At 42.2% G+C, this 13553-nt stretch overlaps 1 protein-coding gene across 3 annotated transcripts in view; it reads right to left on the bottom strand.

Moving 5' to 3' along the window:
- SPATA13 (spermatogenesis associated 13) overlaps window positions 1-10987 on the bottom strand; it is a 102625-nt gene extending 91638 nt beyond the window's left edge. For all 3 annotated transcript variants that reach the window (XR_014546983.1, XM_083608989.1, XM_083608998.1), the window contains exon 1: window positions 10836-10987. Coding sequence is in view for 2 of the 3 variants with exons in the window: in XM_083608989.1 (XP_083465115.1) it covers window positions 10836-10850 (15 nt within the window). In the remaining variant the exon portion in view is untranslated. The remainder of the gene's footprint in view (window positions 1-10835) is intronic.
- Between the last annotated feature and the right edge of the window lie 2566 nt (window positions 10988-13553).

The following is a 13553-nucleotide window of genomic DNA, read 5'->3' as shown; positions in this document are numbered from 1 at the left end:
GTTGCGGGAGAAATTCTATAATGTAAAAGGCTCCCTGGAGTGTGTGTTTCTGACCACGGGCTGCTTCTCTGCATGATCGGTGCAGAGGAACTCATTGTACCCTCCCCGTGCTCTTGCAGGAACCCTTTTCATGAAAATTAAGCCACCCAATGCAAGACTTGGCCTTGCCGCTGCAGTGTCCCCATGTGGAGCAAGGAGAGCGCCCACAGCACTATTGTACAAAGCTGCATATAGATAAAGGGTTTGCAATCCCTGGAATCTCCTGTTAAAAAATATCCAGCAGGCGATGTGAAAGACCTCTCTCTTTGTCTAAGATCTTGAGGAGCCTCTGCCCATCAGGTACTGGGATAGATGGGAAAGCAGGTACTGGGCCAGAGCCTGGTAGGATGTCGGATGTGAGAGGGCCTTTAGGATTGCATCTGAAAATACTACATGCATTAGGGCCATCTTGAAGGATTTGAACCTTTAAAGAAATGAAAGTCACCCAAATCCTGGAAATTACCTAGCTGCTCCATTTGACTTGGTTTGCTTGTGAAAGTCATGTTTTAGCCAAGAATTACATGTAAGTTTCATCCTAGAGATTCGATTTGCTAATGGAATGTGAGAGTTGTCTGGACTCTTCACAAAGAGAAAATCCCCCTTTATTCTTCTGGAACATTCATGCTCTGGGGCTCTTGCCCAGTTGGCCTTAGAAGTGGTAGGACCTGTTTGTGTTTCGTTTCGCTGGTGGGTTGTAATGTCTTCTTTTGCCAGTAAGTCCGTACTGTGACTGAAACCAGCCACCGCAAAGCTGCTTTTTTTCAGATTGCGTGTTTTGCCAGGCAGATCCTGCTGTGATCCATTATTACCTTATGAGGGCCGTATCACTTGTTTAAAAATGTTCTTCCTTACTAGGATCCTTCCTAAACTGGGGTCAAACCATAGGCCCTTTCAAATGGCTCAAGCAGAAGATTCAAGCATTTGTGTGATGGAAGCTAAAAAAATTTTTGGGGGGTGGTCTCCTTCTCAGTGAGAAGGGCTCATCTTCAGTAGGACTTCCCCAAGTGAATTGAGATACATCCCAAAATGAGACATGCGTCAGTCAGAATGCACTCCCAGGCAGTGGCGTAGCGTGGGTTGTCAGCACCCGGGGCAAGGCAAGTAATTTGCACCCCCTAACCCGTGGATTTGCGCCCCCTAACCCTAACCCTAACCCCCCCTGCACCCCCCACGCTACGCCACTGCTCCCAGGCGAGTCCCGTGACCTGCACTTCACTCTCGTCCCCCCCTCCCAAGTGATTTTTTCGGGTCTAGATCCTGCGTGGCCCTGAAAAAGCGCAGTTTTCAGGGCAAGAGTGCAGCACAGACTGGCAGTGGCAACTTCTGGGTAATCTCAATAGTGCTGAAAAGCAAAGGCAATACTGTGGAGGGATTTTGGGCCAATGCAGAACATATATTTGTAAGACTGAGGCTGAACAAATTGTATGAATGTACATGTATCTGGGAGGTTAGACTTATACAAACAGTAATGTAAATTTGCTATTCCCTGCCCCACAATAAGAGTCATGTTCAGGAGTGTATCACTACTACAGGTCCCTATCACTTTAAGAGGGCTGACACTAGTAGAGAATTTTAAATAGGGAGCGAATAATCATTTCCTACAAATTCCAAACAGTTTTTAATTCCCTTTTTAGTTTTCTTTGTATTCAATTCAAAAATTACGGTATTTTTTGCCCATCCATTTGAAATGCGTCTATGCTGCTTTTCAATGCATGTTTACAAAGCGGTGTACAAAAATAATAAAAATTCAACTAAAATGATTTTTAAATATAAACACTACTGTCTGGTTCAACTAATATTACAATTGCCCTTCAGTGGAGCTTTCAGGGCAGTTTACAGAATCCAGATAGAATATTCTAATGAATATCACCACTGAAATATTTATTTTGCAGATTATTTCAACACCTTCACTTCACCAAGCACTAGTAGTAGATATATTGGTATGTCCATAGCATTGAAGGAACAGAAGTACTTTGCATAATTCACATTCCATGTTTTGCAAATACTTATTTGATAGGAAGGTAGTCATCTGGGGACATGGCATTCTCTGTGGAGAGCCCTCATCTTGGGAATTCAAAAGCCAACTTAGTCCATCACAGATCTGTTCTGTGGATTCTTCAGCTGCCTACGTGGTGTACTTTTATGAGTGGTACAACAGCCTCAGGCTATGCAAGTGTCATAGACACATAAACTTTTGAGGAACTCCTAAAGTATCGGTTTAAATTACTCTTCTTGCTCAACCTTGAAAGATGGATTTGTCTTGAACGTTAATGTGCAAAAAGGGAATGAAAACTCTACCGTTTGCTGATCAGGCTTCTATTGTATTCTGGACTTTGTGAATTTATATTAAGAACGTAAGAGGAGCCTGATGGATCAGGCCAATGGCCCACCTAGTCCAGCCCCCTCTTCTCACAGTGGCCAATCAGATGCCTGTGGAAAGCTTGCAAGCAGGATTCGAGCGACAGATCACTCTCTCCTCCTATTGAAAAGCAGTCTAGAAATTATTGTAAAAATCAATCAATCAATCAATAGAAGAAATGGCTTTTGGAATTTAATGTGAAGAAAGCTGAGGTATGATTCACAAGGCTGCAGTCTAGTAGTGAGTAAACCCCATTGCACACTGTAAGATTTATGAGAAGACATGGATAGGAATGCACTGTTAAAGGCTTCATTTGTCTAAAGACAAGTTCATCCAAAGTAGGGGTGGGGAACTTCAGATGGGAGGATCTCTGCCGGTCCTCAAAACTCTCCCCAGGCCCCACCCCGCACTGGTGCAGCTTCTCACCCCAAGTGTTGTTGCCTGGCTAGAATGGATAGCTGAACTCGATTAATGCCTCTTGCATCTTTAAAGAATGTACACTCTTGAGCAAAACCAGAGTGTGGACAGTTTGGTCCTCCTGATTACAGCCACTGAGATTCCTCCCTTGAGCTCAGTCCTGCTTGGCACAGCCGTGGAAGGCAGCCAACAATATTAATCTTGCATGCCCTCCTTGCTTGTCAGCAGAGCATTCTAGCTATGTACATGCAGCACATTAGTAGCCTGACCATCTGGAAAATCATGCCAGGAGCAGTGGAAGGTGGATGGGTAAGCACTAATACATGGCTAATAGCTCTGCACATGATACACGTTTTGCTGAGATGTTGTGTGGGTGTTGATGCCCCATCAAGCATACCAAAATAACTGCAGACAAAGAGAATTGCAGAGACATTTTTCTCTCCAAACAGACAGCATGCATAAACTTTGATCAGGCTTTTCGGGGCACAAAAGCTGCTGCAGAAGTAAATATTCATTTGAAGAAATATTTCTGGGAAAGTGAAAGAAGTCTAAATGAAGAGCACAATTAATGTGAAGACTCACAGTGACACTAAAAAGATACCTAATCAAAAGTGGGAAAGTTGCATTGACCACTGACTTCTCCTGAAACCTGCATTTTTTGTGTTCCCCTGGAATTTGACTTTGGACCATGACCTGGCCTGGCCTTTCTGATTGACCCTGTGATTGGCTTTGGGACAGCTGGCTTCAGTATCACATGAAACAGGACAATATGCAGAGGGTCCCTGGTTTAATCCTTGACATTTCTAGTTAAATATCAAGCAATAAGTGATGTCAAACCCCTGAGCCATGGAGACAACCTGTTGCCAGTCAGAGTAGATAATTCTAGTAGATAGACAAATAGTTTGCATTACTGTATCTATTTAATTTAAATATTTGAAGGGTTTTCACTCTTCAGCCAAAAAGGCTCCCACAGCAGCATACTGTACATTAAGATCATAACAAGAAGATTGTCCCTGCCTGCCAGGTTGCAACTTAGCTTCGTACTACTATATTTTAGTGCACACTTTATCCTAAGAACCCAGAGAGAGGCAGAAGCAATTAAAATCTGAATAGTTCCAATACTATCAAAAGAACAAATAAAAAAAAACCCATGACAAATCCTCAAAATTACCATCTATAAAAATAGTTTGGAGCCACACATGGACTCATTTATGGGACTGATAACCAACAAAAGCCTGAATTATTGTAAGACTTTAACTGGTGCTGAAATGACAAAAAAAGGACAACATATATGAATGCCCAATATATTAAGCAGGCAAATATACTCCTGTATTTAAGTGTAATGTATATCATCATCTGTCAGCAAAGTCCTTCTGTGTTGTACACAGGAAAAACAGACCAATCTACACACTAAAGAACCAATGGATCCAAATTTGACATGAAAATGGCAATATTCATAAGCCAGTGGAACAACATTTTTCAATCTACCTGGGCACTCTGCTGCTGAACATGAAGTGGCCATACTCGAGCAAAAGAATTTCAAAGGGACACTTCAGGGTGAGAATGCAAAATTACAATCAATCAAGAAGTTAAACTATTCATCTTGGCCTGAACAGAGAAGCAAGTTTTCCACTATAAATGTTAACTAAGTCAGCAAAGCAATCACGCTTTCTTAAGGGGTCACTTTCTGTGTTTTGCATGCATTCTACCTCTGGTTCAATTGTCACTGTCTGTAATTCTTGCATTTCATTTTTCCCTGATCTCACTGCTTACCACTGCTATTGTAGCTTGCCACCATTTATATACTTCTGATTGATTGTGGATCTGATTGGCTGTGTCGTCTAGGGAAGTTTATGCCAGAAAGTTCAGCCTTTAAGGAGTCAAAAGACTCTTTATTGTTTTTAGTGCAACAGTCGAACGTGGCTCAGCCTCTGGATATTATTATGTTATCAGAATTCTGTTAATAGAACTATCACTGTGGGTTTGCCTTAAGGTAATGCCTGGCCATAATCTTGGACTTGGCAATGGAATGTTAATAGCCTGAGATATTCAGGTGCTATCTCTCAATGGGAACTAATTGTTAGAAGATTGCTCCTTGATATGAACATACGAGCCCTGAGGGATCAGACCAAAGCCTTATTTTAGTCCAGCATTCTGCTTCCAGTGGCCAACCAGATGCCTATGGGATGCCCAAAAGCAAGAAATGAGTGCAAAGGGACTCTGCTGCCAAGTGTTCCCTAACGGAGGACCACTCTGCAGTGTGTGTGTGTGTGTGTGTGTGTGTGTGCGCGCGCGCAAAATCAAAGAAGGTAGTAGGGTGGCCATAGGAATATAGGAAGCTGCCTTATACAGAATCAAAATATTGGTCCACCTAGTCCCAGTATTGTTTATCTTACCTGGCAGTGGCTCTTCAGAGTTTCAGTCAGGGGCCTCTCCCAGCCCTATCTGTAGTGGCTGTGGCACACTGGCCCCAGAAAAGAGTAAACTGTGAGGCTAACGTAAGACACACTGTTTGTGAAATTCTGCACGCTTCTGAGTTACACAGAGCTCTTCTGCAGGGAACACATGATCTGAGTAAATTGTGGATATTTATTTAAGCGAAGGCTAAAGGTAAAGGACCCCTGGCAGTTAAGTCCAGTCACAGACAACTATGGGGTTGCGGCGCTCATCTCGCTTTATAGGCCGAGGGAGCTAGCATTTGTCTGCAGACAGTTTTTCCGGGTCATGTGGCCAGCATGACTAAGCCACTTCTGGCACAACGGAACAGCAAAACCAGAGCAGCACATGGAAACACCGTTTACCTTCCCACCGGAGTGGAACCTATTTATCTACTTGCACTTTTTTGGCATGCTTTCGAATTGCTAGGCTACCTATTATTAATTAGTGTGATAAGTGTGTATGGTGTAATATTGTATAACATAAGCAAAGGATAACTCCTGCTGTGAGGAGTACACAATCTAGCCTAAAGCCAGCATAGTGAAACACAGTTCACACCTGCTGCTCATCATAGAAATGTACTGAACACATATTCACTCATGTTATAGTTTGCTCTGTGTTTACTTTCCATTTTATTATTTCCTTCTGAGGGGTACCCGATTACACTGTTTGCTTATGCAGTTCTTTTATCACCTTTAAATGACTAAAGGTGAGTTCAAACAACATGAGACATATTTCAGTGTGAATGGCTAGTGCATGCTATTTAATCCCTGATGGTTTTAAAAGCTGCCATTTGTCAGAATTGGTTAGTACACAAGCCACCAATCAGATGCCCAAGCCATACATGCAAGTCACTGTACATATACCCAAGTAACAGGAAGTCAGTGTGCTTCTGGACAATGTATACAGTACAGTCAGTGATCTCCTGCACTGCTCTACCTAGAGACTATGGCATCTTTAAGTAAGTAAAGGTAAAGGAAACCCTGACCATTAGGTCTAGTCGCCGTACTACCCTGCTCAGCAGCTGTTGGGCAGGAAGCTGTATTGCAGTGGGCAATCTACAATCCCCACCATTTTTTTGTAGAAAGCCATGAAAATTAAATTGGTTTTAAAACTTACATAAATCTACAGCAATTGTGGTATTTGTAAGATGGGGTGCTGCTGCTTTGCTGCTCTCCCAGCTATGGCGGTAGTAGCAACTTTTAGTCTGAGCAACATAGACTTGCAATTTCAAGAGTATGCTACATCTTCTCTAATTCTTGTTTCTTTCAAATTTCTTATTTGTTATACATTTTTTTAAAATACTGCAAATCTCCAGATCTTAATGCGAGTTATTTTATTCTCATCATACCCTGATCTAAAAGGCAGCATATATCTTACAAACTCATTAAAACAGTCCTGCTTTCTTAAGCACCATATTTCATTAGTAGGAAACTTCAGACTTGTTTTACAAATATCTCTTGATGTTTGCATGAAAGGAAACATCTAACCTACAGACTGAGTAAAATATAATTTATAGGAAGCCTGGGGCACTTTGCTGGGATGATTTTCCCCACTGGAAGAATTATTAGTGCCAGATAACCTTGTTTGCTCTAGAAATGTACATTTATGGCAATGAAGTCAGTTCAGATGGAGGCAGGGCCTGATCCTCAAAGAGTGGTATAAATAATCTCCAGACTTTGCCACACATCTGGCTATACTCACCAACGGAGCAAAACTGAGTAGTAAGCCACTTCACACTGCACAAAAAACAAAAAACACTGTTTCCTTAGGGCAGAACCACACATTTAAATATGGTTCTATGACTTTTCCCAAAGAAACATGGGAATGGTAGTTTCCCCTCACAGTGCTACAATTCCCAGCACCCATAACAAACTCCAGTTCCCAGAATACTTTGGGGGGGAAAGTCCTGTGTTTTAAATGTGCATTGGATGTGCCTCAAATGTATCCAGTGGATCTTTGGAGTCCCATTCTGCAGAACAAGTTCTAAACTGCCACAAAAAATAATTTGAAACAACTATTTTGTAAGACAAAACGTTTCATTTTCCGCTGTGGGCTGCTTTAAAAAAGCTGTGTGGGTAGCTGCTAAAGCAATGTATTGGGGCCCAAGTTAACTTTATCTTTATCAGCAAACATTACATACAGTATCGTGTACATGGCACATAATTTGTGATTAAGTCACATTCTGGTACAGAATTCCCCTCCCTGTGTAAAACTGACCATAACAGTATCAGCTAGAAAGTAAATATACCAACCCGAAGGCTAAATAATGCACTATATTTGGAAAGAGCATTGCCCTCAGTAGCATTTTTGCTTCAGTGTTATTCATACGGTACACTAGGAATTTTAGAAATTTTGCTTATTTCTTTTTATTCAGAAGTATTCCCAGGACCATGTACAGCACCCTCAGATAAACTCCTTGGTCCCATCTACATGGGGTGATTAATTTTTTTATTGAGTTTTGAAGGGGTTGGTTACGGGAGGGGGAGCTTCCCTGTTGTTGTTTTGAGAGCTGCTTTCTTTGTGTCTATTTTATTGGGAGTGGGGAGTATGGGTATTCTGAGCACCACAGGTTTTTCTTCCATAAAATTGATATTTTGTAGTGCCTGTGACTGTATCTTAGAAATCCACATGTTCCTCAAAATGGTTGAGGACCCCTGTTGTATTTAAAACAAACACAAAACATAAACACACGCATACAATATAGTGGTACCTCGTGTTAAGTACTTAATTCATTCCGGAGGTCCGTTCTTAACCTGAAACTGTTCTTAACCTGAAGCACCACTTTAGCTAATGGGGCCTCCTGCAGCTGCCGCGCCACCGGAGCACGATTTCTGTTCTCATCCTGAAGCAAAGCTCTTAACCTGAGGTACTATTTCTGGGTTAGTGGAGTCTGTAACCTGAAGCGTATGTAACCAAGGTACCACTGTAATGTTAAAGCATAACATTCCCTTCTGAAAAATAAATCACAGCTTCCTGCTACCCAATTGCCTATCTAGCTCAGCTCATGAAAAAACAGGAAAAAAATCTGTCCCCTGAGACTCCTCTGGCTTGGCAATGAAAGCACATGCCTCAAGGGGAAGTAACAGAGAGCAGGATTTTGGTGGAGGGGATTGTAGGGCAGTAAGCTGGGGAAGGAATAGTGACCCCTGCAGTTGCTTCTCCTCTCCAAATTACACCCTGACACTCCGGGATCAAATCAGAAGCTGGGATAGATTTTGTAATTCCAGGACTGTCCCTGGAAAATAGGGACACTTGGAAGATATGCTCACTCTGCCTAATGGTAGGACTGGCTCTGGCACAACATTAAAATTGAGAGGAACAAAACCAGTAAAAATAAGTAAAAAATACAATAATTTGAATTTCCTGGACAAATAAAAAAGAGTTTAACAAGGTGCCCAAATGAATACAGTGTTGACACCAAGACGCTGTAGATCTTCCATAATTCCTCCAATCCCAGAACACAACCTGAAAGTTATCCATTTTGACAAAGCTTCCACCCACATCACACGAGATAGATGCAGAAGGAGTGATGAAAGAAACAGTCACCATGCCCTTTGCTCTGAGGAAATTTTTTTTTTAAGGGAATAGGCTAACAAAGTCTTTGCCCCTAGTGAGAATTCAGATAATTTTAGTACAGAAGAGCCTATTATATTATTCAATAGCATACTTGACATAATCAATTCATTCCTGCCTACTGCTTATTTCAGTAAAGGGCTTTATTGAATAGTGGCATACTGGGTGTTGTGAATAGAAAATTTGTTTTTTAAGATCCTCACCGCTAAAACAGGCACAGGGAAAGATCAAACATGGGAACAGAGGAATTAATGCGCCAGCGCTCTGAGGGAGAATTTAGTAGGCCCCTTTCATCCCACAAAAGACAGCACTTCCCACTTTGTACTTCAAATGCGGAATGACCTTCATGGCTTGCTTGCTTTTTCTTTCTGGAATCCTTCTAGTGAGAGAAGTACTCCTCATCTTGGTAGATCTTATCTATACACACTCATTTCAATCACTGTCATCCATACCTTCAGATGCCAAATGCCATACGGCAGTCCCTCTATATCAAAAACCTTGTGCCTCTCGCAAGTTCCTTAGACCTGTTTATCCTTTGCAATAAAATACACTTTGTCAATGACAAGTTTAATAAAGTATGTAATTTCAAGGCAATTTACATTAATTCAAGGTAATTGGACATAAAAAACCCCTACAAAATGGCTTAATTGAATGTAAAGATCAATTAATTGCCTTCAATAAGCATTTCCAATAGCGGCTGGTATGGTGGAACAATGCCATGGAGCTGTACCCCCCACACTGGCTTCGCTGCACCTTTGGTGGCACTGAGGTGGGGCTGCATGGACATATAAGCGGAAGCGCAGCCCTGACCTTGCCACCGCCCTGCCTCGTCCACGTGCTATCTAGGTGAGCAGTGGCGACACTGGCATTGGGAGGGTTGCTCCACAGTGATGCCTCACTACATCAATCCCTATTGATTATTTCTAGGGAAGCTCACATGAAAGAAGGAAGCCTTCTTTCAAAGCCAAAGTAGTATAATCAGCTCAAAGTACTCTTGAATGAACCAGATTATTTATATCCATTTCAGTATGGCTTCTGGCTGGGGTTTAGGATGGAAGCTCCTTCAGATTGCAGTCCAACGCCCTGATTTTGCTAGGCTGTGGGGTTGTGTGTTGGACTGAGTGGAGGCTATCCTCTACTCACTTCTGCTGGTCTCCTTTTGGTCTCCTGCCAGCTCAAACTTCCTCCTTCTGCTTGCCAAATGAGTGGGTGGGTGAAAGGTCCATTGATACCATCCATCCTTGTATCCTTCTGGAGTATTTGCAGAGACTGAATATGGGTGGGTAGGAGGCACCTTAATTTTTCAATGCTTCTGCTCCTGTTTCACAGGACACCTCCAGAATGTAGTACTGGGAAACTGCTCCTCCACATGGGAACTTTCATATGGGTGTGTTATTTCTTATCACATGGAGAGACTAGGTAGATTCTCTAGGTGATGACTATGCAGCACACTGCATTTGATCCCATGGTTGATCTTGCTCTTCAAAAGGAAAGTTTCCATGCCAGTAGCTGTTGCTGCCAGCCGAGAGAGAATGTCATGGAAACTTTGGCAGAGAAACTCTACCCAGCAAAGATAAAAGTCAGTTCCACCCATACACATTATAGCAGCGCCATGAAGAAGTCATCACACAGATGCCATTTCTCAGCTTCCCAAGCCTAACTGAGGAAATGTGAGAGCAGAGGCAATGAATCTCTTTCCCCAATGCAATAACTCCACACAACCATACCACACCTGCTGCACAATGTAAGCACTTCAAGGAGTTCCACTAAATTACTGAGCTTGAGGGCTTGTTGATATTTTCCACTTGAGAAAGCAGGCTTGATAGAGCAAAGTCAGACCACTTTATTGCCGGAAAATGTAGTTCGGCTTTCCAATGAGGCGTGTCAACTGCAGGTTCAGTTCAGGCTTATGAACTGAAAGAAAGCTTATGGCTTGAAGTATGTTATGTTTAGCATTCTATTAAATTCACCACTCCCTTTTTAATTCTTATAAAATAACATGTCATACCTGGGGAAAATCCATGGGCTGTTACACCTCAGGCCATTCAGTTCCATCCTTCCTTGATTTCTCTGTCTACCTCCTTTGTATCCTCTCTTCCCAGATCCTACACACGTCTTCCTCCCACAGTACTTCCTCTATAGCACTAAGAACAGATAAGCTCACTCAGCAGGGATGCAATTATGATGTCACCTGTAAATCATCAATGAACCCTGCTGGCGGTGATGTGCATATGGCATCCTTGGTCACCATTGTAAGTTAATATTGAGCATTCACTCTGTCATCTCCTCTGCTTTTGGACTGGAAGCTGCATCATACTGGCCCATCCAACTCAGTATTGATTCCTTCCAGCTCTACCTGAAAATGTCAGAGAGGGAAACTAGGACCTTCTGCATGCAAAACTTATTGCTCTTGGTCTGAGCCACCCCTTCCCACATATTCAGCAGTTGACAACTGCAGCACTGACTTGCATGTCTGAATCAGCCAACACAGATCAAACTCTGCAGAGATAACATGCGGATTATTTCAAGTACAGCACTCTTCTGTTGAATCTGTCCACACAGGGAGATGCAAAACACCAACTATGAACTTGAATGATGTATACACCTGTTAGAACTGCCCCTAAAGCTCCATTTTTGCTGGATTCTAGGGGTAGTTAAGGTAGAACTTAAATTAGTGCTGGATTTATGCATAAACTAAATAAACTACAGTTCTTATGGCATCAGATTACGCAAGGCCTCTAAAGAATATTTTTTAAATGTTACTTTTTAGTTGCATCCTCACTTATTTGCACATATAAAACTTTATTGTTTCTATTTTCATTGTCCTTTCTGTTAGATTAATACACTTTTTTGTATTGCTTATGGGCCTCTTAAACTTAACATAGTTTAGAGCCTCAACATGTCTTAACCTGGCCTGGCTCTGGTGCATATCCATCCCCTATATATTACAAGCACTACCGTTTTGAAAATATTAGTCCGCTGCTGCATTTATGAAGGGGAGAGGCCAGAGGCTCGTGTAGTGGGAGCAATATATGCTTTTAGGACAGAAGGTTCCAGGCATTTCCAGCTAAAAGGGACCCCAGTAGTAAGATTGGGCTTTGCAGTGCATTTCTACATGCAAGCCAGAAGTATCTCCTCCCCTTGCATGCTGTTCTGGGGGTTCTCCTGACCCCCTCCCAGAACCAGTTTGGGTGAGACATGATTCCTCCACCCTCACTGCAACTCTTTGACATACCGTATTTTTTGCTACATAAGACGCACTTTTTCCCTCCTAAAAAGTAAGGGGAAATGTGTATGCGTCTTATGGAGCGAATACAGGTGGAAGGCTCTGACCTTTAAAGAGTGTGCGGAGCGTGTGTGCTCTTGGGGGCTTTTCCCTGAGAGCCGCACACACACTCCACACAACTCGTGAAAGGGAGCGCTGAGCAGAGCCTGGGATGCATATAGGCTCTGCTCAGTGCTCCCTTTAAAGAATATTTCTTTCCTTGCACTCCCCCTCTAAAAACTAGGTGCATCTTATGGTCGGGTGCTGCTTATGGAGCGAAAAATACGGTAGGTCATAAAATACTAAACAGGCAAGCAACTTGAAGTCTTGTTGAGCAATTCAGACAAACCCATGTGCACATTCACCAGTGTAACCTGAGCTGTAGGGAAAGCAGCTAATCACACACACATGCACACAGTAGATGTAGCCCAGGAGATACTGTTAAATATTCTGATTTTGATTAAAGAATCTGACAATTTGCAAAAGGCACCTAGGAAACACAGCACAGTTTTGCAACTCAGAATAATCCACATGCCCCCAGGTAGGTTTTTCAAAACCTTTTGAAGAAAGGCTGGCTCAAACACAGCAGTAAAAAGCCCAAAATGGAAATGTATTTGCACTTCATTTAAATTTGAAAAAAAGGCAATTATATTCCTTCCGCTGTGTGTCAGATTGTTAAGAATCTCGCTGTTCTGCTTTGGAAGGAAGCCTACAAAAAAGAATGTTATTGACATTAATCCACATTTAATGAAGTAGCATGATGGTTATATAACCATTGCCGGTTTCATAAAGGTTCCAATTTAGAAGCACACAGAACTTTATGATCATGTTCTGCTCCATCTTAATAGATGATATCAGTGGCAAGTGACAACTATTGCAAACAACTAGGCACTGCTATTTTTGTCTGTGCTACAACTGTAGCTAGATACACAAAGCTGTGAGAATTCAGTCCTTTCAAGTTCTCCCTATTAAAAAGCAAGCTCCTTTTACACTGGGGGATTGTGCCTGCCACATCCCAGGTACTCTGGGTCTACCATACAACAATGCGAATCGGTTACAGAACTTTGGGGGATACACAACAGCAAGAACTGGTGTCTGAATGGTGCAGCAAGACTTTTAAAAGTCTTGTGTCTAGTGCCATTTGGACTCTTGTTTCAAGCAGCAAAACATCTAGGGTCAATGCTGATTTCAGGAAGGGATTGACAACTGTAATCTCTTTCCAAAACCTACTATTGCCCTTGGTCATCCCCTCCCCAACATAAAAGAGAATTTTGGCTCTGCTAATGCCTTGGACAAGAAACTTGGTAAGCCTGTGGAAAAGACATAGAGATTTCTTCTTTCAGAAGAGGCAAGTATAGTCATAGCTGTCAACTTTCCCCTTTTTTAAGGGAAATTCCCTTATTCCGAATAGGATTCCTCGCAATAAAAGGGAAAAGTTGACAGCTATGAGTATAGTTCTGT

This window comes from Podarcis filfolensis, assembly GCF_964270895.1.
Source record: "Podarcis filfolensis genome assembly, chromosome: 4".
Lineage (NCBI taxonomy): Eukaryota > Metazoa > Chordata > Lepidosauria > Squamata > Lacertidae > Podarcis > Podarcis filfolensis.
The sequence above is the reverse complement of the archived record's forward strand: the minus strand, read 5'-3'. Positions and strand labels throughout refer to the sequence as shown.